This window comes from Pan troglodytes, chromosome 13, assembly GCF_028858775.2.
Source record: "Pan troglodytes isolate AG18354 chromosome 13, NHGRI_mPanTro3-v2.0_pri, whole genome shotgun sequence".
Taxonomy (NCBI): Eukaryota; Metazoa; Chordata; class Mammalia; order Primates; family Hominidae; genus Pan; species Pan troglodytes.
In genome coordinates this window covers 135039763-135062108 of record NC_072411.2, presented here as the reverse complement: position 1 = coordinate 135062108, position 22346 = coordinate 135039763, and the positions used below count along the sequence as shown (strand labels likewise).

Below are 22346 nucleotides of genomic sequence, written 5' to 3'. Positions count from 1 at the left end.
AAGTGGAAGTGTAATTTAAAAGCTAAATTAATTTTACTCATGCAAAGACAGGAAGGGAAAAGTCTGTGGCCAAAAAAAGTTGATTAATATGTTAATTATCAGTCTAGGCTTTTAGCAAACAGACATATTCTCATTTAACTGTCATTTAAAAAACCAGCAAGGTATGCATTCATCCTTTGGCTGAATGCCATTCTTTATCAAATTCAGCCATTTGATGTAAGGGAAAGTTCTGGGTACCGTGAAACCCAAGGCAACACAAACACGGATTCAATCCACTATGCCTGGCTCTAAAGATGACATTCTGTGAGGTTCAGAGCATAGTCTCACTCACATGAGTTCTTTAAGATTTGTGAGGTTGTTCTTACAAGGAAAGTCTGGGGGGAAACTGTATTGTGTGTTTATCACATCTGAGTGCAGGTTGCTGATTCACAATGACCACCTGAAGAGCTCTAAAAAAAGAGGAAGCCAGCCGGGCACGGTGGCTCACCCTTATAATCCCAGCACTTTGGCAGGCCAAGGCGGGCAGAACACGAGGTCAGGAGATCAAGACCATCCGGGCCAACATGGTGAAACCCCATCTCTACTAAAATACAAAAAGTAGCTGGCGTGGTGGCACGCACCTGTAGTCCCAGCACTCGGGAGGCTGAGGCAGGGGAAATCACTTGAACCCGGGAGGTGGAGGAAGCCTATTGAAGATAGGAGATACTGGAGAATATTGATAATTAAAATGAGGCTGTGGCCCCCTCTGCTGGTTTGTTTTAGAAGCAAAATTCTCTTTCCATCAGTGACTGCTTTTTCAACGAAGACTTCCCATTTTCCCATTTTATGCATGGGGAATGTGTAGCTAATGGATAGTTATTAATTTTTTCTCAGTATACAAATTATATGAAATATGTAAATTAAAAAGTAATAAATGAAAATGAAATAAGTATAGGACAAAAATGAGCAATTATGAGAGGAATTTCCAGAGTGAGGTTTAGGTGAGCAGTAATTTTCATAACCTCAGTGAGTATCCTCAATACTTTGTTCAACGTTTGTTTTTCTTCCCCTTCAAGGTATATGGATTCCTTAAACTCTACTCCTAGGATGACCTATCTCCCACGCCCTTATAGTGAGGTTTTTAAAGTCCCTTCCTTTCTTAGATCTATAAATAGAAGATGAGATCCAAGGGAATATTTAGGTCCAAACGGCCTGACCTCACTTTCAGAGCAACCTTTTCCCTAACAGCCTATCCTCAAGTCCCAAAGCTTCTTAGCTAGAACCCACAGTTAGAATTTAAGGAATGTTTTAAAACCTATTCACCAATTTCATCCAAATTGGAAAAAATTTCAGGCTGCTCCATCCATCCTTATCAACTTTTGAGACAAGCAGAGGAAAACAGAATTGCACCAGATCTACAAGTTCCCAAACCCAGCTTTCAGGCACCAATTCTTTGTTATTATTATTTTAAAATAATATTTTAAACATTATTATTTTAAAATTATTTTTTTTTTTTTGAGACGGAGTCTCACTCTGTCGCACAGGCTGGAGTGCAGTGGCGTGATCTCAGCTCACTGCAACCTCCGCCTCCTAGGCTGCTCAAGCGATTCTCCTGCCTCAGCTTCCCGAGTAGCTGGGATTATAGGCACCCACCACCACGCCCAGCTAATTTTGTATTTTTACTAGAGACGAGGTTTCACCATGTTGGCCAGGCTGGTCTCCAACTCCTGACCTCAAGCGATCCACCCGCCTCAGACTCCCAAAGATCTGGAATTACAGGCGTGAGTCACCGCGTCTGGCTTCAGGCACCAATTCTAAAGGACAGTCCTAAAAGTTAGGTTTTACTGTCATGTTGTTTTCACCAGGGCTGGAAGGCTCTGAGGGAAAGAGAGAATCCTACCAAGGGTACAGTAAGGTTACCACCTGCCTCTCACTGTGCGGGGTCTCACGCTCTTCATGATGTCCCACAGACATTTCAAACTCAATCCAGTCAACACTCAATTCCCCTCAGCCTGTGCCATGTTCCACTGCTTACCATTTCACAGCAAATGGCAACACCATCCATCCATCCTGGTCCCCAAGCCTGAGACCTTTCCACTCTTCTTGTCCAGTTAATTCTATCCCCTACATTTCTGAAATCCAGCTAACTCCTTTTCATCCCCACTACCAAAACCCTATTCCAAGTCACTGGTATCTTTTACCTAGTCTATACTGCAGCCTCCTCACTGTTCTGCCCTCCTGACAGGACAACAACCGGAACTTCCATCCTTGCGAATGTATTCTATTGCAGACAACATGGTTTTATAGCCACTAATTTTACATTCACAAATAGAAAATAATTTTAGGGCCGGGCATGGCGGTTCACACCTGTAATCCCAGCACTTTGGGAGGCCAAGGCAAGAAGATCACCTGAAGTCAGGAGTTCAAGACCAGCCTGGCCAACATGGCAAAAACCCCTCTCTACTAAAAATACAAAAATTAGCCAGGTATGGCGGCATGTGCCTGTAGTCTCAGCTACTCAGGAGGCTGAGGCAAGAGAATCGCTTGAACCCGGGAGGCAGAGGTTGCAGTGAGCTGAGATCACGCCACTGCACTCCAGCCTGAGCAAGAGTGAGACTCCATCTCAAAGAAAAAGAAAAAGAAAAAAAAAATGTTAGTTTCATCACTGTTGCAAAAAACATGGGCAGCCTATACTGTTTGTTATTCCTGAAACAATATTCCCCATCCTTTCTGCCATTCTTTCAAAGCCCAAATTCAGATGTCACCTTTTCCGAGAAGCTAGAGTGCAGTGGCATGATCACAGCTCACTGCAGCCTTTAACTCCTGGTCAAGGAATCCCCCTGCCTCATTCTCCCAAGTAGCTGGGACAATAGGTGGGCACCACCGTGCCTGTTTTTAAAATTTTTTTTAGAGATATGGTCTCACTACGTTACCCCAGCTGGTCTCAAACTCCTGGCCTCAAGTGACCCACCTACCTCAGCTTCCCAAAGTGAGCCACTGTGCCCAGCCTGCCTTGCATGGTCCATAATGCTAGATAAAAATAGCCGTGGGTAACACAGAAGGGTGGAAAGAAAACAGGCCTGCCTTGAAATCCCAGCATCCCATAGCAGAAAGCTATGTAACACTGGGAAATGTTCTGAATCTCTGTGCCTTGGTCTACTCATTATTGGTGAAACTGGGATGTCACCTCATAATGCAAAGTAATTCTGAGAATTATATGATACATAGAGTGATTATGAACGTATACTGGTTCTCTTCTTGGAACACCTGATCAGATTAATGGTCTGCTTTCAATACAAATAAGCATTTAAGTTTTTAACATACTTTTAGTATCGTTCATTATTAGCATCATTTTCCAACTAAATTACTAAGGATCCTCCAGGGAAATTCATATTAAATATCAAAGAATACTTTAAAGCACCAAACAATACTTTAAAGCACCATACAATATAAGTTGTTATTACATGAGGCACAGGTCCTGCACTGAGATGCCCAGTAAATACTGGCTACTTATTTTGAACCAGTTAAAACATTAGTTATTGATAAAAAGAAATATTTCCCTTCTTGAAAAACAATGCTCAATGGAAACTCACACAGGATAACTGGTATCACCTGCACTCCTCCAACACTCAGCTGAGACTAGGACCGTGCTCACCTAATAAACTGGGATCTGCTCGGACCATCTTCTGCTTTTTCTTCTTCTTGCCACTCTGCACAGCCTCAAAATTGGATTGTTGGTTGTTGCTTTGATTGGTCTGAAATACTGAATGGAGTGTACTGTGGTTCATCCCCCACACAGAGTCCTGTGAAATAAGCAGCATGACTGAGATTACACAGCAGATTCAGACTTGGCTCACCCTAGGAAAATGTTTGGTTTGTCCTCACCTTATCAAGAACGAGCTTAAAAGCAGAAAAACAAAAAGCTTTTCATCACATGTTCTAACAATAAAATCAAGAGCGGCCACTGAGCCACCATTTTCCTCTATTTAGACCAAGACATCCCACTCAGGGCTCAGTGCCTCCACAAAGCCTGTCCTGGTTAACTCTGGGTTTCCACCCTGCTGTGACGGCAGAACTTCTCTGGTACATACAGAGTCTGTATCAAATGCTAGGAAATGAATACTGCAAATAATCATGAGCAGACCACTGCACCCTAGCAATATACACCTCTCACCTAACCAAGAGCAGAAAGTCTCTTTGTTCCCTGGGCCCCAGGACAGAGAGGACAGGGGTGGCATATTACCAAACAAAGTTAAAGTTGTGTACCTTATTCCTATCAGCAATCCCAGAAACGATCTGGCCCAAAAATACTGTCTGTATACTTTCTACCAACTGGTTACACTATGAAATTGCCTACTAGCCCTTCACGCCTACTTGTGGCTCTTATTAGCCAATGAGCCAGTTGAAGGCACAGGTGGTAGTAGTGGGGGAGAAGTGGAAAAAGCTCTGTGGAAGGACAAGCCTGGTGTGAGTGTATGCGTGCGCCCATGGGTGCACGTGCTTACTGGGCTTCCATCTTCCTGTTTTAGCCCACAGAGAAGCCATTTCACAAATGCAAAGAGCCTTCTATATTGCTGTATGATGCCTTCTCCTTAAAATATTTTTCCTAGGGCCGGGCGTGGTAGCTCATGCCTGTAATCCCAGCACTTTGGGAGGCTGAGGCGGGCGGATCATGAGGTCGGGAGTTCAAGACCAGCCTGGCCAACATAGTTAAACCCCGTCTCTACTAAAACTAGGAAAAATTAGCCAGGCATGGTGGTGCGTGCCTGTAGTCCCAGCTACTCGGGAGTCTGAGGAAGGAGAATTGCTTGAACCCGGGAGTTGGAGGTTGCAGTGAGCTGAGATCGCGCTACTGCACTCCAGCTTGGGCAACAGAGTGACACTTCCTCCCAAAAAAAAAATTTGTTTTTCCTGGTGTTTCAGTGTTTACATCTTTCACTTTTCCTTCAATTTATGCCTGTTAGCCCATTACCCAGTTGGATGTTAAATGCCTTGTACTTCTCTGTATCTTCCACATCCTCATCGTAAGTGACCCATAATGAATACTGATTATCTCTAGAATAACAATTACAGGAGTAAAGGATATGAATATCTTTAAGCCCTTCCATGAGCCTTGCCATCTTGTCTTTCAGAAAACTTGTAGAATTGATTCTCACAGATTCCATATTTGTGAATTCACCTACTTGTTAAAATGTATTTGTAACCCCAAAATGAATACTTGTAGTGCTTTTATGGTCATTCTAGAAATACACATACTCAGAGCAAAAAACATGAGATGCTAAAGGCATATATTCCCAGTTAAGGTAGAACAAGGAAACAATGCCTTCTTGTTACAGTTCTCAATACTGCCAACAAGTGCCCTTTTTGTGGTCTATTTAGTGCCATGTTTTCCAAATTTTTGTGCTTTTTGTTAATGATTTCACTTTTTGTTTGTTTGTTTGTTTTTTGAGGCAGTCTCACTCTGTCACCCAGGCTGGAGTGCAGCGGTGTGATCTTGGCTCACTGCAACCTCTGCCTCCCAGGTTCAAGCAATTTCCTGCCTCAGCCTCCCGAGTAGCTGGGACTATAGGAGCACACCACCATGCCTGGCTAATCTTTGTATTTTTCGTAGAGACGGTATTTCACCATGTTGGCCAAGCTGGTTTTGAACTCCTGACCTCGTGATCCACCTGTCTCGGCCTCCCAAAGTGCTGGGATTACAGACATGAGCCACCAGATTTCGCTGTGTAAAGTGGCCCTCAACTATAGTGCTGAAGAACTGGTTGTTGTTCCTAAGCACAGGAAGGCTGTGAGGTGCCTTAGGAAGAAAATACGTGTACTGGATAAGCTTCATTTGGGCACGAATAGTAGTGTTATTAGTTGTGAGTTCAATGTTAATGAATCAACATATATTAAATGAGGTGTCTTTAAAAAGACACACACATAAAACAAGGTTATGTACTGATCTGGTGAGAAAAATATTGTGACTAGAAGTTTATGGGAACCTAACCCTATATATCCCCTAGGAGCAATGGTTCAGTATTTGCTCAAATTCAGTGTTCATGGGGACTTTACAGAATATAACTACTGTGAATAATGAGAATCACTGCTGTATTTTTTACATCCCCAACAACAACATGAAATATCTGGCATGCTGCAGTGTTGTCAGTACTCAATACAGTGCATCCTGAACACTGGAAAATTCAACATTTTAAGTTTTAACTTTTCAAAACCAGATCTATGGGTCTGACATGTTGAAATGTGCAATCTAACTATGACACAAATACAAACCAAGAAAAATGGAACTGGTAAACCTAGTGTAAAATGAATGGTTGTACTTGCTATTTGGGAGATACACAAAGGTATCTGGACAAGTAATTTGAAAATATGAAGTATACACATTTTTTAAAGCATGGTTATTGGATATACAAAAATGGTACCTTTGTATTAATTTTCATTTCTTGGGTTACTCAACATCTAAAGGTATTAATCCTCAGAGGTACCGCATACACTACACTACTTTATACCTGCTGTTGTGGCTGCTGTGGCGGCTGCTGTGGCGGCTGCTGCTGCTGCTGCTGCTGTGGCAGCTGCTGCTGCTGACGCTGCTGGTTGGCTTTCTGTTTGGCACGGCGCTCAAGGAACTGCTTGGCAAACTCCTTGGCCTCAGAAGTATCTCCTAAATAGGCCCTGATATAATCATGGACCTCATAAGGAGATTCTACTTCTTTCAGGAAAGAAACAAATGTGGGAACTGCAAAATGGGAGGGGAGAAGATAAGGGTAACAATGAAATAATGAAAGAGAACTTACAAAAATCAGTTTCCATTTTTAATGTATCTTTATACCTAATCAAACATTAATGACAGAAACTTGGTAAGTATGCAGCAATTGTGTTTAAATATTCTTTTATCTACCCTATAGAAATGAAAAAAACACTATAATCACAACATCCATATCACATGTTTAATTTCACTGAATGTTATACTGACTGAAACAGTTACTTGACTAAGGCTGAAGTAATTTGGGGATTCATTCTTTCCTTAAGAACCCTCAAATTCAATCAGTATTTATTAACTCCTATGATATGTGTCAGGCACTACAACATACACTAAAGAAAACAGCTATATCCTCCTGGAACTTTCAATCCACTGAGATTTTTTAGAGAGAAATCAAATGGAAAATGTAAGCAGTGTGTGGTATAGGAGAAAAGCATGAGTATCAGAGTTAGACAAACATGGGTTTAAAACCTGACTCTGAAATTTGCTGGCTGTGTGACCTTGATGAGTTATTTAACCATTCTGAGCCTCTGTTTCCTAATTTATAAAATGGGGATAATATCACCTATCTTGTAAAGGTATCTTTAAAAATCACTGCTAATCAAATAACTGGGATGCTGCATGTTAACTCCAAGAGAGTGCCTAGCACATGGTAGGTGCTTAATGCATGGCAGCCATTACTGTTATTTAAAATTGTTTTCTCTGTAGGCTTTTAAACCATTGTTACACTGCTGCAAAGGAACTCTTTAATTCCTTTACTGCTATTTTTCACAGTTTCTTGGCTTTAGACAGGGTATCAGAGGTGGACTAATTCAATTCAGCCTATTAGTTAGGGGAATCCTGACATGTTGACCAGTCTCTCTTCAAATATTCAGGGATGGGAGACAGTTCTGTTTGTAAACAGCTAACCATGAGCAAGTTTTTCTCTAAACTGTGCCAAAGCCTTTTCACTTCTGCACATTGGTCCTAGTTTTATCTCACACAAAATAAGTGTACTTGCTTTATCACAATTCCCATTCCCTCCCCCAAAGGTAGAAAGGGAATGATGTCACATCACTTCAGCCATCACTTGTCCAGGTTGACCTTTGTCCCCAGCATGAGAGTTACTTTTTTTAACTTGACATAGCTGGCAATATTCCCCATAAAATGAACAGTATGGAACTAAGACCTCCTCTGTCCTGTGTATCATTAAGGCAGTCTAAGATGGCATTTACTTTTTGACAACCACCAATAATCTATTTGAGTTTAGTATTACTGGATTTTTCTCACAAGTAATACTATTAAAGAGTCAAGTTCCTATGGCAGGTGCAGGAGTTGACCTCCTTAGATTTCATCTTTTGACTTTTGGCCCACTGTTCAAATTTGCCAGCCTCTCTGTGGGTCCTGCTCTGTCATTCCACAAGCCGGGTTTCCCTCCCCAATTCTTACCATCCAAGTTATTTGCCGTATTAAGGGCATGAAGCATCTGTTCACACCACTGCGTAAATCCATCTTGGGCTTTATTTACTCCCTGAAAGAGCTTCAGCAACTTTTCTTCTTCTTCTACTTTCTTATTCTGCCGGTTAGACACACCTACAGATTTACTAAAGCAAAACAATAGGGTGATATTATATTCCCAGAAACTGTTACTATATGATTATAGTACAACACCATAAATAATGTCTTGGCAATACTGGATGGATGCCCAGTAAATAATCCAATGCTTGGCTCCAAAAAAGAAAAAAATTCAAATATTTGGATTGGATATACCCTTAAAATCTAGCCTCAGTTAATATATCCTAATTTGTGGATACAGGGTTTCTACTTAGAAAAAATGATGAAATTCTTCCTACGTGTCCTTAGGTAAGTTGTTTAATTTTACTAAGCCTCAGTCTCCTCATCTGTAAAACGGTACTAACAACTTTTTTGGGTTATCATAAGTAATAAAGATGTTCTATGAAAAGGCCTACAGCACAGTGCCTGGCAAAGATGCTCAATAAACTAACAGAAATTTATTGTTCTATTCATAATATGTTAGGCCCTAAATCAAGAAGAAACAATCTGACAACACTACCATTTATTAAGTAGTTACTATGTGCCAGGCACTTACTACTTATCGTGTATTCATTTAATCTTTACAATTACATGCATAAAGTTGTTATTATTATCTTCATTTTACCGATGAGGGAACTGAGGCCCAAAGAGGTTCCCTCTTGCCCAAGGTCACACAGCTAATAAGTGGTAGTGCTGGGATTTGAGTTCATGTATTTAACACTAAAACCCATGCTCGTTCAACAACACTGTATATTGAAGAAAGAAAGATGAAGATGAAAATGTAACTAACTTATAAAAATAAATAGGTTTAAGGTCATTACAGAGGTATTTTATAATACTCATATTAATAGCATAAATTACTTAAAAATACAAATATAGGAAAAATGCTAAGGTATCTAGAGAATACCTTGGAGAAATGTTCAACAACACAACAAAAACATTATACTATTCCTAATATTTATTAAGTGGTTACCATGTGCTAGGCAATAGAATAAGTGCTCAGCAGGAGCCCCAAGAAATAATACGAATGTGTTTCTATGGGGAAGAAAGCAATCACCATAATTATGACTGCATGTGCTTGAACACAGATGAAAACGGTAAGCAAAAACTCAATAACTACCTTTTCCTGCCCACCCAACATCCCACTTCCTCCATCCCCACCTCCCAACAAACCAAGGTGCATAGGTGTGGTCATTTTGAGCCCTACCTGAGACTGGCGTTGTTTTTATTTTTATTTGTTGAATTCCTAGGTCCCACCTCTTTCACTGCATCATCCCAGAATCCCATGTTGGAGTTTTTAGTGTCAGCATTACTCCAAATACTACTGACTAGGTCAGATGCCCACTGGTTAGGAGGACCAGTATTTATAGAGCCCCAAACAGAATTCCCAATGCTGGTGTGCAGGTTGGAATGCTGTTAAAGAAAAAGAGAAAAATGATTATCGTGAATCATGTTAAAAAGATAAGAAGACAGTCAGAAAAGATAATACTAGTCCATACAACGACAGCTTAGGAAAATGCACACACCGTATTGTTACGAGCTCTGTTTGGTTGCTGGTGTTGCTGCTGCTGCTGCTGCTGCTGCTTTTGCATTTGCCTGGCCTCTTCCTGCTGGATCTCCAGAAGAGATTTCGTGGTACCTGAAGGTTTGCTGACATTCCCCCAACCTGAGAGTTTCTGCTGTTGCTGCTGCTGCTGCTGCTGAAGAGCTTTCATCAACTCCCTCTGCTGGCGCCTTTGCTGTTGCATAAAAACAGAAGCTAGCTGAGGATTCCTGTTTTTAGATAATAGTTATAAATATCCAGTATACTAAATGGAATGTAAATACATAGTAGCTACATAAAATTAACTTGATGGGATTAAATTCTGCTGTTGCAAATAAAAATGTAAATCGCTAACAGTATTAAAAAGGAGAATAAAAACATGAAATGCAAAATTACTTCTTTTTTTATTGTTGTTGAGACTGTGTCTCACTCTTCCGCCCAGGCTGGAGTGCAGTGGCACACTCTCAGCCCACTGGAACCTCCGCCTCCCAGGTTCAAGCCACGATGCCCGGTTAATTTTTTGTATTTTTAGTAGAGATGGGATTTCACCATACTGGCCGGGCTGGTCTCGAACTCCTGGCCTCAAGCGATCTGCCCACCTCGGCTTCCCAAAGTGCTGGGATTACAGGCGTGAGCCACAGTGCCCGGCCTCAGAATTACTTTTTTTTTTTTTTTTTTTTGAGACAGGGTCTCGCTCTGTCGCCCAGGCTGGAGTGCAACGGCACGATCTCAGCTCACTGCAACCTCCGCCTCCCGGGTTCAAGTAATTCTCCTGCCTCGGCCTCCTGAGTAGCTGGGATTACAGGCGCCTGCCACCACACCACGCCTGGCTAATTTTTGTATTTTTAGTAGAGACGGGGTTTCACCATGTTGGTCAGGCTGGTTTCGAACTCCTGACCTTGTAATCCACCCGCCTCAGCCTCCCAAAGTGCTAGGATTACAGGAGTGAGCCACTGCGCCTGGCCAGAATTACTTCTTAAAAATTAAGTAGGCTTTTGGTTAAGCACAGAAATAAAACACATGTTTACTTCCTAAAGCCCCCACCAAAATGACAGATTTTATATATATATATATGTACACACACACACACACACACACACACACACACACACACATACATACACACAGCATAAACACATGAGGACAAAGAAAACAGAACAGATTTTTTAAAATCTGAAAAGCAGATAAATAATGAGAACCAATGTAACAGACCTAATAAATTGAAATCTAAGTAAAGGAGCTCAGAAACAGGCAGATTCACAAAGAAGGCTCAGGAACTGGAGGTGCTGAGTCTCTCAAACAGAGGAAGACTGGATGAAAGGCTGTAAAAAGAAGCAGTAAGACTCCAGATTGCCTCCCACACTCTATGCAGTTAGGCAATTCACTCTCCCTCACCACAGCAGAAAACCGAACATTCCCTGTCTGAAGAAGCCAAATCGGACTGGCACATTATCCTGTGGGGAAGCCAACCAGCTTGACAAGAGAACACACCTATAAGTAGGTACCAACAAATTGGAGTTGGGGTGGGGGTGGAGGTCCCCAACAGAACAACCCAGCCAGAATCTATTATAGGAAAGCCCACCAAGGTGCTGTACATACCAGAACCTCCAATCAGCTTCTGAGTGCCTTATTTGTAAATAGGAACAAACAGCCCAGAATTACCAAACATTTGACATAAACTTCTAACATAAAAGCCAAAGACCAAAACAAAAATAATTCAGCAGAAATAGAAATAAGAGAACGGGAAAATAGGAGTTGGCTTTTTAAGAAGCTATCAGTAAGTAATATCCTTAGAGAGGTAAGATGGTGCATTTAATGAAACAATAAAAGGCTATAAAAAATACTTAAAGAACAAAATAAGGACTCACAGATGTTTGATATAGCATATATTAAAAGCTCAACAGGGCCAGGTGTGGTAGCTCATGCCTGTAATACCCAACATTTTGGGAAGCCTAGGCAGGAGAATCACTTGAGCTCAGGAGTTCAAGGTTACAGTGAGTTACCAAGGTTACAGTGAGTTACCATCACACCACTGCACTCCAGCCTGGGTGACAGAGCAAGACCCTGTCTCTAACAGGAGAAGCCCAATAGAAGGACTGCAGGTAAAACTGAGAAAATGCCCCATAGAAAGATAAAAAGGGCAGGGCGTGGTGGCCCATGCCTATAATCCCAACACTTTGGGAGGCCAAGGTGGGAAGATCGCTTGAGCTCAGGAGTTTGAGGGCAGCCCAGGTAATGCAGTGACACCCGTCTCAAAAAAAAAATTTTTTTTTTTAAATTAGCCAGGCATGGTGGCACACATCTGTAGTCCTAGCTACATTCCAGCCCAGGAGACACAGCGAGCTCTTATCAAAAAAGATAAAAGCACAGAGATGGAAAACAGGAGAAAAAACAGGAGAAAATCAAAATCAGTCCTGGGAGAAACATGTAAATAACAGGAACTCAAGAAAAACAAAACAGCAGCTATAAAGCAAGCTGAGAGTGTCCTGATTGGAACAGGTTAGAGGCCCCCAGAAAGGATGCCTCCAGGGATGATAATGAAATAAAATCATCTTGGGTTTTTCTACATAAGAAATATGTGAAATGTGTATTAAGAGGCACCCTTATAAAGGGTACAGGAAGACTTAAAAGTTCCAAGAAAATTAAATGAAAATACAAATGAAGGCCGGGCACGGTGGCTCATGCCTGTTATCCCAGCACTTTGGGAGGCCGAGGCGGGTGGATCACTTGAGGTCAGGAGTTTGAAACCAGCCTGGCCAACATGGTGAAACTCCGTCTCTACTAAAAATACTTAAAAAAAAAAAACAGCTGGTGGTGGTGGCAAGTGCCTGTAATCCCAGCTACTCGGGAGGCTGAGGCAGGAGAATCACTTGAACTCAGGAGGTGGAGGCTGCAGTGAGCCGAGATCGCGCCACTGCACTCCTGCCTGGGTGACAGAGCAAGACTCAGTCTCTAAAAGAAAAAAAAAGAAAAATAAAACACAAATGAAATAATTATTAACTTCTGGTAGACAGGAGAAGACCTGTGATTCCTTGTCATTACCACTATTATTATCTTCTCATTCAGTAGGGATCAAAATTAGTGGAATAATTTCTAGCTTTGAAGGGAGAGACATACTCTGTTCTGCATCCATTTGTTGATAACCTTTTAGAGAAAGATGATTCCAGAGAAAGTTCAATCCTTTTTTTTTTTCTTAAATAAAGGTGGGAAATAAGGTCATCTTCAAGTGTGAAGAAACATCTTATCTTACTGGATGACTTCAAGCACACTACATGGTAAACACATATAGACAATTCCCACTTCTCCTTGTGTATCCAAAGCCCTCCTAATTTCAGTGAACCACATGACCCAGATCCAAAAATGACAACTTACATTCTCTAACAAATTGACTGCTCTACCTCAAATCATATCCACATAAAGCATCTTCAAGACTCTGCTATATTATGTCACCTTTTCAGAGGCCTTCTCAGAACACACTACCTAAATTTGGACAATCCACCACACCATCACTATCCCTGACTCCCAACACTCTCCCTACCCACCTTCCCTTGTTACCTCTCTGACACTTATCAACCTCTCATACGCTTCATTTTCTACTTTTCTCTTCTCAACCAGAGGGTCAGCTTCATGAATGCAGAAAATCTTGCCTGTTTTAGACTCAGCTATATCCCCAGACCTTAAGTGAATAGGTACTCAGTAAACATGTGTTGAACGAATGAATGAATGAATGAATGAGCATCGAATGGCATACTGAACCAAACTATGAAAATTATTCATTTTCTCCTCTCTGTCAAACGCTGTGTTATTCCCCTTCCCTTTTATACTCTTTTGTACCCTTCCTACCCTAATGATGAACTACAGGATATACACTTAAAAGCAGAGGTACTTTATTTCTGTCATATTTTTCTAGACTAGTCAGGGAACCCAGTGTCTTTAGAGAAAAACATATTCTGCTTTCTAGACATCAGACTTATAAAAGATTATCTGCACACAACTCACCCACAATTTTGAACAACCCATGTAGTTTTATTTATGAGTTCTTCTCAAGAACTACAGTAAAATCTTTAAGAAAACTGAACAGTTATGTTACTCAATCTTCATGTTACTCCTATGAGATCCTTCACATTTGCTAGGGTAACCAAATTATGGGCTGAAGTTTAATAATGAACGTCCAATTCAGACACACAACAATTCTGACAGTAATTGTCCTCAGTAACCACTAACCCATAATGCATGCTAGATATTCTGGAACATCGCTTGACTAGATCCCTTTTACTTTAAAATTTTACCTCTTCTCGAAGCTGCCGTTCTCGTTCTTCCTCTAGTTTTTGGATTTCAGCCAACGACAGCGTGGCCTGGGACTGACATGCTGTTGTATTGGACTGCTGGCCCCACGTTGAAGAAGAAGGAAGCTAACAAAAAAGGGAAGGCCAGAAAGTTCATGAGGAAATGTGGACAGGAAACAAAGAAGCAATAATGCATTATGTATACCCAGAACAAATGCATTTCTCTCAACTCCATTTACCACATTCAATTCAAATTTCCTTCTTCATTGCTTTTACTTACTATCCTCTCAGCTGCTTTTGCTTAAGTTTTTGTCACTGCTCCAAACCTAAGTTTATTTTAAAACAACTTATAATACACATACACACTTACATTTCATCTACCACTTGGTGACAACAAATTTGTTACATCTGGTACTGACATAAACAGCAATATACAACCATAAAGAGGAGTAAACAAAAGAATCACTAAATTGGCTTAAGGATTTTTTAATTGACGAAAGCAACAAAGGACATGATATGCTGCTGTCCAGTGAAAGTGTTAAGGACACGATTTCTGAGGGTAGCACCATGAGATTTCTCATCTCATGAGAGATGCTGGCATAGTTCTTGATCAGCCTTTATGAAAGGGAGCCACTGTTAACCAGGCTGTAGCTTCTAGTCATGAGCATTAAGCTGCTTTTAATCAATAATTTTATTTTTCCCATCCCTTAAGATTATTGACTAAAATAGAGTATAAATATCTAGGTCCTGAATATTTCAATATTCTCAAAGCCTGATTATTCTCAGAGAACCCCTTGCTCTTCCTGGCCAGAAAAAGACACACTTTTAATACTGAGGCATCAAACAAGCGAACACAATAAAAAAGAAACCTAACCAGACTTAAAAAATGTATTTAATAAAAATAATACATGAACATAGATCAAAACAAATAAAATGCCAAACAGTCCCCAAAAGAATGGACCTACAGCAGAAATCTATAACAGTGGATATTGATAGGATAAAAGGTATAAACAGTTTAAACCATCACTGATACTGCCAAGCAACTCTTCAAATGAATGTCTTCAACACTACTGAACATAATCAACTCTTAACATTTTTTAGCCAATATGACAGACAATAGGGCATTTCTCTCAAAATGCACCTGCCCTGGGGTGGGGGAGGGGTGCAGAGGGAAGTTAACAAAGACTGGGGGAGGGAGGTGTTGAGAGGCAAAACTGAGCAAAAATTAACTTTGTCTCCACAGGAAATGACTCATTTGAAGGCACTATCAAGATCAAGTAAGGCAGTAGATCTCAAACTGGCAGCATAACCTGAAGGGACCTATAAAAATGTAGAGGCCCTGGCTCCACCACACCTAATCAATCAGAAGATCAGAAGGGAAGGCAGGAGAATCAGCATATTTTAATCATTCTGATGCAGCCAGTAACCACTGATGTTGTCTAAAATCACAGTAGATGTGTCACCCCGTGGTAATCAGGAAACAATCTTTCAAGCCCGCTTCAGCAGAACTCAGCCAGGACTGGGAATAGAGGCAGTGCCTCCAGAAATGGCCATCTATCCTCATGGGCACCTCTGAGAATCTTCCTATTGCTGTGCCAAAATATATTTATTTTCTCTCTCCTCCCTGGCCCGACTCTCTATTTCTCTCTATATACACACACATACATATGCGTGTATATATATATATACATGCACACACACGTACACACATATACATATACATACACACCCTCTTTCTCTAGGTATATATACACACAAAATATATACTCTATATTTCATAGGTCTGCTCTACAGACCAAAGTTAAGTCTTCCTTATATAGACTTACGTCTGCTGATAGCTTTCATTTTCCTTAAGTCTTCTTTGTATATCGGAAATAATATCCCAGAGCTCTTTCAACATTGCCTCATGACACTTACCAGCCCACCCTATAATGCCCACTCAGGAGAACTGCAGTGTGTCAATCATGCTTCTCAGATTGACAAATCAAAAGCAAATAGGGACCCCCGAATGCCTAATGTCCTTCACTGATTTTTAAAACTATACTCTTCTTGTTCTGAGCTGACATTGCTACCTTACATTTCAACACTGGTTTTGCTTTAAGAAATAACTGTTTCACTGTCGGAATGACAGCATGAGGAGCTGCGTGGACCTGCTCCCTGGCAAAACTGGTGAAGATCATTTTTAAAATAATCATTTAAACTCTCTGGCTGGCAGCAGGGCCTCACACCTGTAATCCCAGCACTTTGGGAGGCCGAGGCAGGCGGATCACTTGAGGTCAGGAGTTTGACATCAGCCTGGCCAACATGGCAAAACCCCATTTCTACTAAAAATAAAAAAAAAAAAGTAGCTGGGTGTGGTGGCGCACACCTTTAATCCAGCTACTTGGGAGGCTGAGGCCAGGAGGATCGCTTGAACTCAGGAGGCGGAGGTTGCAGTGAGCCGAGATCGTGTCACTGCACTCCAGCCTGGGCGACAGAGCCAGACCCTGTCTCAAAAAAATAAATAAAGTCTCTGGAAATACTCCTAAGGGCATACAGCAAATGAAAAAAAAGTTTATTCAAGAATATTTGCTAAAACTCAGTAAGAACAGCAAGAGTTGGTGATACTTAAACCAAGACCTACTCTCCTTCTCTCCTCCCAGCTTAATGAGACAGAAACTCCACTCTAGACTGGTACAGTCAAGACACGGCTCCCTTCTCCCCTCAGCCATCAGTCAGCAGGCTTTCTTCCTGGGAAAAGCACATTGGTGTGTCTCACCCTGATGCCAGTCACCTGTGACAAATGCTAAGTTCCAAACAAGTGCAACAGATGTGGAGGCTCTCTTCTTGTGCCCAGCCCCACTCATAGGATGGAAACTCTTGACCACAGCAACACCAACACTAGGGTCGTGATCACCAATGCAGCTGGCCGGGCCAAGCCATCAGGAGAGGCAAGCCAAGAATACCTGAGGCTACTATTCTGCCCACCCTTCAGCAAATGTTAGAGGAAAGCAGACCACTGTGCCCACTTCCAGAGCTGACTGAGAGATTTTTGTCTGAGGGTAGTAGTGTAGGAAACAGGTAGAAAACAGAAAGCTCCAGGTTTCTTCCCAAAGGAACTGACTTTATTTGCAACAGATAGTGGATGAGTTCAAGCCTAATGGTGTTTTCAGAAACAGTAGAAGTTGGGATAAAAGGCAATTAGGAGGAGACTGGTAGATTCATAGGAGATACAGGCTAAACTGTAGGAGGCTGCTACCTTATCTGAGAAAACTAGTTAAAGAAAACTAGAAGAAATCCTCCCGGAGTCAAAACAAATTTCATATACAGACCTCAGGAGCTATTTCTTCAAAGAAACCTGAATTTAAGTGGATCAGTCTGTCAGTGTATGCCCCAAGGGATTGTTTTTTTTGTTGTTTTTTTTTTTTGAGACAGGGTCTCACTCCGTCCACCCAGGCTGGAGTGCAGTGGTATGATTTTGGCTCACTATAACCTCCGTCTCCCAGGCTCAAGTGATCTTCCCACCTCAGCCTCCCGAGTAGCTAGGACCACAGGCACACATCACCACGCCTGAATAATTTATTTATTTATATATATATATTTATATATATATTTATATTTTTAAATATTTATATTTATATATAAATATATAAGTATATATATTTATATATAAATTCTACATATATGTATATATATGTAGAGATGGGGTTTCACCATGTTGCCCAGGCTGGTACTGAATTCCTGAGCTCCAGCGAACCACCAGCCTTGGCCTCCCAAAGTGCTGGGATTATAGGCGTGAGCCACTGCACCCAGCCCAGGACAATTTTAATCCATTTCCCATCTGCCCTGAGAATATGTGCTGGCAGCATGTGCAGCTGCAGCGTTTACCCAGGGCTAACTCGCAGGTTTTTTTTCCTAGATCATTTGGCATCTGTTTTCTGTTCCAACAAGCTGTCCTAACTGCATCAGTGCTGTTTGGATATAATTCTCTGAAAAGCATTTAGGGGTAAGGTTAGGACTGTAATCCGAGAGTTATCTCGGGGTCAGCGCTGCAGCCACACGCACCACCAGGGATATTCTCAGGGCAAACGGGAAATGGGTTAAGAACAACAGAGCAATCAGCTAGCAATAAGTGGAGTGAAACAGCTGGGTGTGGGAAAGACAAAGAGAGCCCTGCCAAACCCACGGTCACCTGGGAGTCACTCTGGGCACACCCAGTGCTATATCCCCAACATGGGCAAGAGCAAGGGCTTCAACATGGTCGGGGGGAGGAGGGGAGAGCTGGACTCCACTAAAATAATCCATCCAGTCACAAAACAAATAAACAAACAAGTAAGAAAATCAAGCTGGGAAGGGCGGGTGGAGATACCCAGAGTTGCTAGAAGACATTATCAAAAAGTCCAGCTGCCAATAAAAAATTACGATACATGCAAGAAACAGGAAAGTATAACCCATACACTGGGGAAAAAAGCAGGCAACAAAAACTGCCTGTGAGAGTGAACAAGATGTCAGATTTCACAAAGACTTCGCATATGTTATAAAAGTTGTTCAGGGAACCTAAGGAAGCTATAACTAAAGTAGTAAAGGAAGGTATGATGACAGTGTCACACCAAATAAAGAATATTGATAAAGAGATAGATGATATTTTTTAAAAAACCAAAAGGAAATTCTGGAGTACCAAAGTATAATAACTGAAATTAAAAACTGCCCATCAACAGAAGATTGGATAAAGAAAATGTGGTGTTTATATAAGGCATGGAATGCTACTCAGCCACAAAAAAGAATGAAATCTTGTCTTTCACAGCAACACAGATGGAACTGGAGGCTATTGTCCTAAGTAAGGTAACCCAGAAACAGAAAGTCAAATACTGCATGTTCTCACTTATAAGTGGGGGCTAAACAAACAGGCACACAAAGTGGAATAATGGACACTGGAGACCCCCAAAGCTGGGAGAATACGAGGTGAGTAAGGGTTGAACAATCACCTACTGGGTACAATGCTCACTATTTAGGAGATAAGTACACGAAAAGCCCGGACTTCACCACTGTGCAATATATGCAATTAAGAAAACTACACTTGCATGCCCTAAATATATATAAAAAACTTTTAGTTAAAAAAAAATCACTAGAGGTACACTATAGTATATCTGAACTGGCAAAAGAAAGAAACTTAAAGATAGATCAATACAGATTACACAAAGAATAGAGAGAAGAACATGAAAACTGAAGAGAGCCTTAGAGAAATGAGACACCATTAAGTGCATGAAGTGCATCAACATAAGTATCACTCAAGTGCCTGAAGGAGAGAGAGAAAGGAACAGAACATACAATTGAAGAAATAATGGCTAAAAACTTCTCCAGTTTATGGAAAAACATTAATCTATACATCCAGAAAGCACCATGAATTCTGAGTAGATTAAACACAAGGAGATCCACAAACAGACACGTCATAGTAAAAATGCTGAAAGCCAGACTCAGTTTGGAAGTTACCTTTTTTCAAGAAGCCTCTCCAAACTTCCCAGATGGACAGTGGTTCTCACATTTTAGAGAGCATGGGTTTGTTTAAATACAAGATTTCTCAGTTCCACCCTTAGAGGTTCTGATTCAATAGGTCTGGGGTGCAAATCTGCACATCTCACAAGTTCCCAAGTGACGGAACTCTGAGAATGACTGACTCCATGCCACCTCTCCCACTATACTCACCATACTGTATTCTACTTGCCTGTTTATGTGTCTAACCTGTGAGCTACTTGAAGATAGGGGACACTAAACCTTACTGCGCACTGCAGACCCAGCATGAAGTTATGCAGAACCTGCCATAAGTCTGCTCCTCCCTTCCCAATTACTCCAATTCCATCAACAGTTCCACTATCTTCTCAGTCACTGAAACTTATCTGGCAGGCACCCCAGCTTCTGCCTTCCTCCCTCAGCTCCAGAGAGTAATTAATTCTTGCTGACTGCTATCAGGCCAGCTCCCTCCTGCTGGCCTCTCCTATTCATTCACACCAGCACCAACACAGCCTCTTTACTAGGCTCCCAGTATTCACTTTCTCCTTATTAAAAAAAAAAAAAAAAAGTTTTGAATCCTCTTTAAAACAACACTTTGTATATATCACCTCTTAATGTAACTTTCAATAAATGCCTATGGCCAACTCTGTTTCAAGCCCTAAATTCTAGTTCCCATTTACACATCTGAATGTTTACATGCCTATATTTTTAAGTTGGTGAGCTCTCTGGGAGCAACTGCCTTGTCTCATTTATCTTTGTCTCAGCAGCGCTGAACTGGTATGGAATAGGCACTCCAGTGTTTACTGAGCCACATTAAATTTACAAACCAAACAGATTTACTTGTTTGGCCTGCATTGCTGCTCATGTCCTATCCTCTTGTTTACTCCTCTATCATTTAAATGCCTAATACAAAGTATGTGCATTATGTATCTTATTGATGATCAAAAAACCAAAGTACTAATATCCAACGATAAAGAAAGTACCGGGCACAGTGGCTCACACCTGTAATCCCAGCACTGGGCAACACAGTGAAACACCATCTCTACTAAAAATATAAAAAACTAGCTGGGTGTGGTGGGGCATGCCTGTAGTCTCAGCTACTGGGAAGGCTGAGGTGGGAGGATCATATGAGCTGCCCAAGGAAGTTGAGGTTACAGTGAACCAAGATCGCACCACTGCACTCCAGCCTGGGTGATGGGAGTGAGACCCAGTCTCAAAAATAAATAAATAATTTAAAGTATTTTAATATTAAAAAAAGAAAGAAAGAAAGTACAGTTTTACTGCTACTGGTACAGCCAGCACCTACCTAACTAAAAAATGTTAGCAAGGAGCTCCTAAGGTTGATGCCTCGGGCTTTACCTTCATCTGCGCCAGCTGTTGTTGCTGCTGCTGCTGCTGCAACCTCCGGAGAGCCTCTTGCTGCTGCTGCCTCTGGCGCATTAACTCCTTCTGCCGCTGGACCTCCAGCTCCTTTCTCTTCCGTTCTTCTTCCTCATGCCGGAGTCTGGCTGCCTCCTCTTCCATCCGCAGCCGGTTCTCCTCTAATCGACGCTGGGCTTCTTCTTCTTCCCGGGCCCATTTTGCAGCCTCCTCTTCCTTTCCAGAAGGAAAAATTAAAGATATAAAAATTTTATTAATTGTGGGGGGAAAAAATCTGACTCACTTTTGAAAGCTTCTGTCAAATGGCTATAGAAATGACAGAGAAAGCAGAAACTCTGTTCATGATGATGCAAGGTAGAAGTAACCTTTCTTTTAAAATATATTTATAGTAGCCACAAAGGCCTGGTATGCTTACAGGATGAAATTTTAATTAAAGGACTGTCATTTTAAACATGTGCAGTCAAAGCTCTGATCTCGAAGCAGCTCACCATCAACTACAGGAAAGTCTCCTGGAAACACTGCTCCAACATGTGAGGTGAGCAGGCCTTTCAGGGTGCTGAGCGCTAAGAGCTACCAATACCTTGTAAGAAAGCTGATTACCATGAAAGCACCAGCCAGTTCTGGAACCAAAGCAACTTTCCAAGACCACAGAATTCCATCCCTGGCTCTTGCCCCTTGTGGCCCATGGGCCCTTCAGAACATCTCTCCTCAACCAGTCCTCTACCATCTACTGCATTTGCCCTCACCTGGGCTCATTTTCCTTCTGCTTCCTTCCCTCAAAACCATTCCATTGTGCCCTGCGGAACTCATTTCACTAAGAAATTCCCTTCATCTTTGGAGTCTGTCTGCTGTGTCTGCAATGCTTTGTCTTACCCATATCATATTCCTCTACTTCATTCTTTAAAACGTAGGTCAGATAGAAGTCAACCACTCGGAGACTCGCCTAGCCTTTAGGAGGTATACTTCACCTTTGCCTTTTGATTAAGGTCAACTATACCCTGTCCTTATCTATTTGCTTCTAGTCCACCTATGGCAGCTCCTGTTTCTATCTATCCAATAACCACTACCTTTGTCAGGCTTATTCCTTGCAGACAAAGCCTCCTGCCACATCAGAGGTTTAAAATGTCAGATTTTGCTTTTAAGCTTCCAGTGTTAACTAGGGGTAGCCATGTGATCCAACTGGGGTCAAAGAGATGTCTACTGGGAGACCTCTAAGGAAGAAATTCTTCCCAGATAAAAGGAAGAAAGCATGAGAGAAGGGCCATTTCCTGTCTGGATACAGGTTGCACACACTGTGATATCCAAAACTCTTAACCATGACGTGAAACATCTGAACTCAAAAGTCAACACACCAGGAAATGGCAGAGGAGGAGTATGCAAA

The 22346-nt window shown here is 41.5% G+C and overlaps 1 protein-coding gene across 50 annotated transcripts in view; it reads right to left on the bottom strand.

Annotated features, from left to right (window-relative positions):
- Positions 1-22346, bottom strand: part of GIGYF2 (GRB10 interacting GYF protein 2) — a 160645-nt gene that overhangs the window by 4566 nt on the left and 133733 nt on the right. For all 50 annotated transcript variants that reach the window (XM_001148250.7, XM_063790870.1, XM_063790874.1 and 47 more), the window contains 7 exons: positions 20945-21181; positions 14102-14224; positions 9796-10008; positions 9477-9682; positions 8165-8319; positions 6486-6712; positions 3635-3782 (listed from right to left, as the gene is read on the bottom strand). In XM_001148250.7, coding sequence (XP_001148250.2) covers positions 3635-3782; positions 6486-6712; positions 8165-8319; positions 9477-9682; positions 9796-10008; positions 14102-14224; positions 20945-21181 — 1309 coding nt within the window. The remainder of the gene's footprint in view (positions 1-3634; positions 3783-6485; positions 6713-8164; positions 8320-9476; positions 9683-9795; positions 10009-14101; positions 14225-20944; positions 21182-22346) is intronic.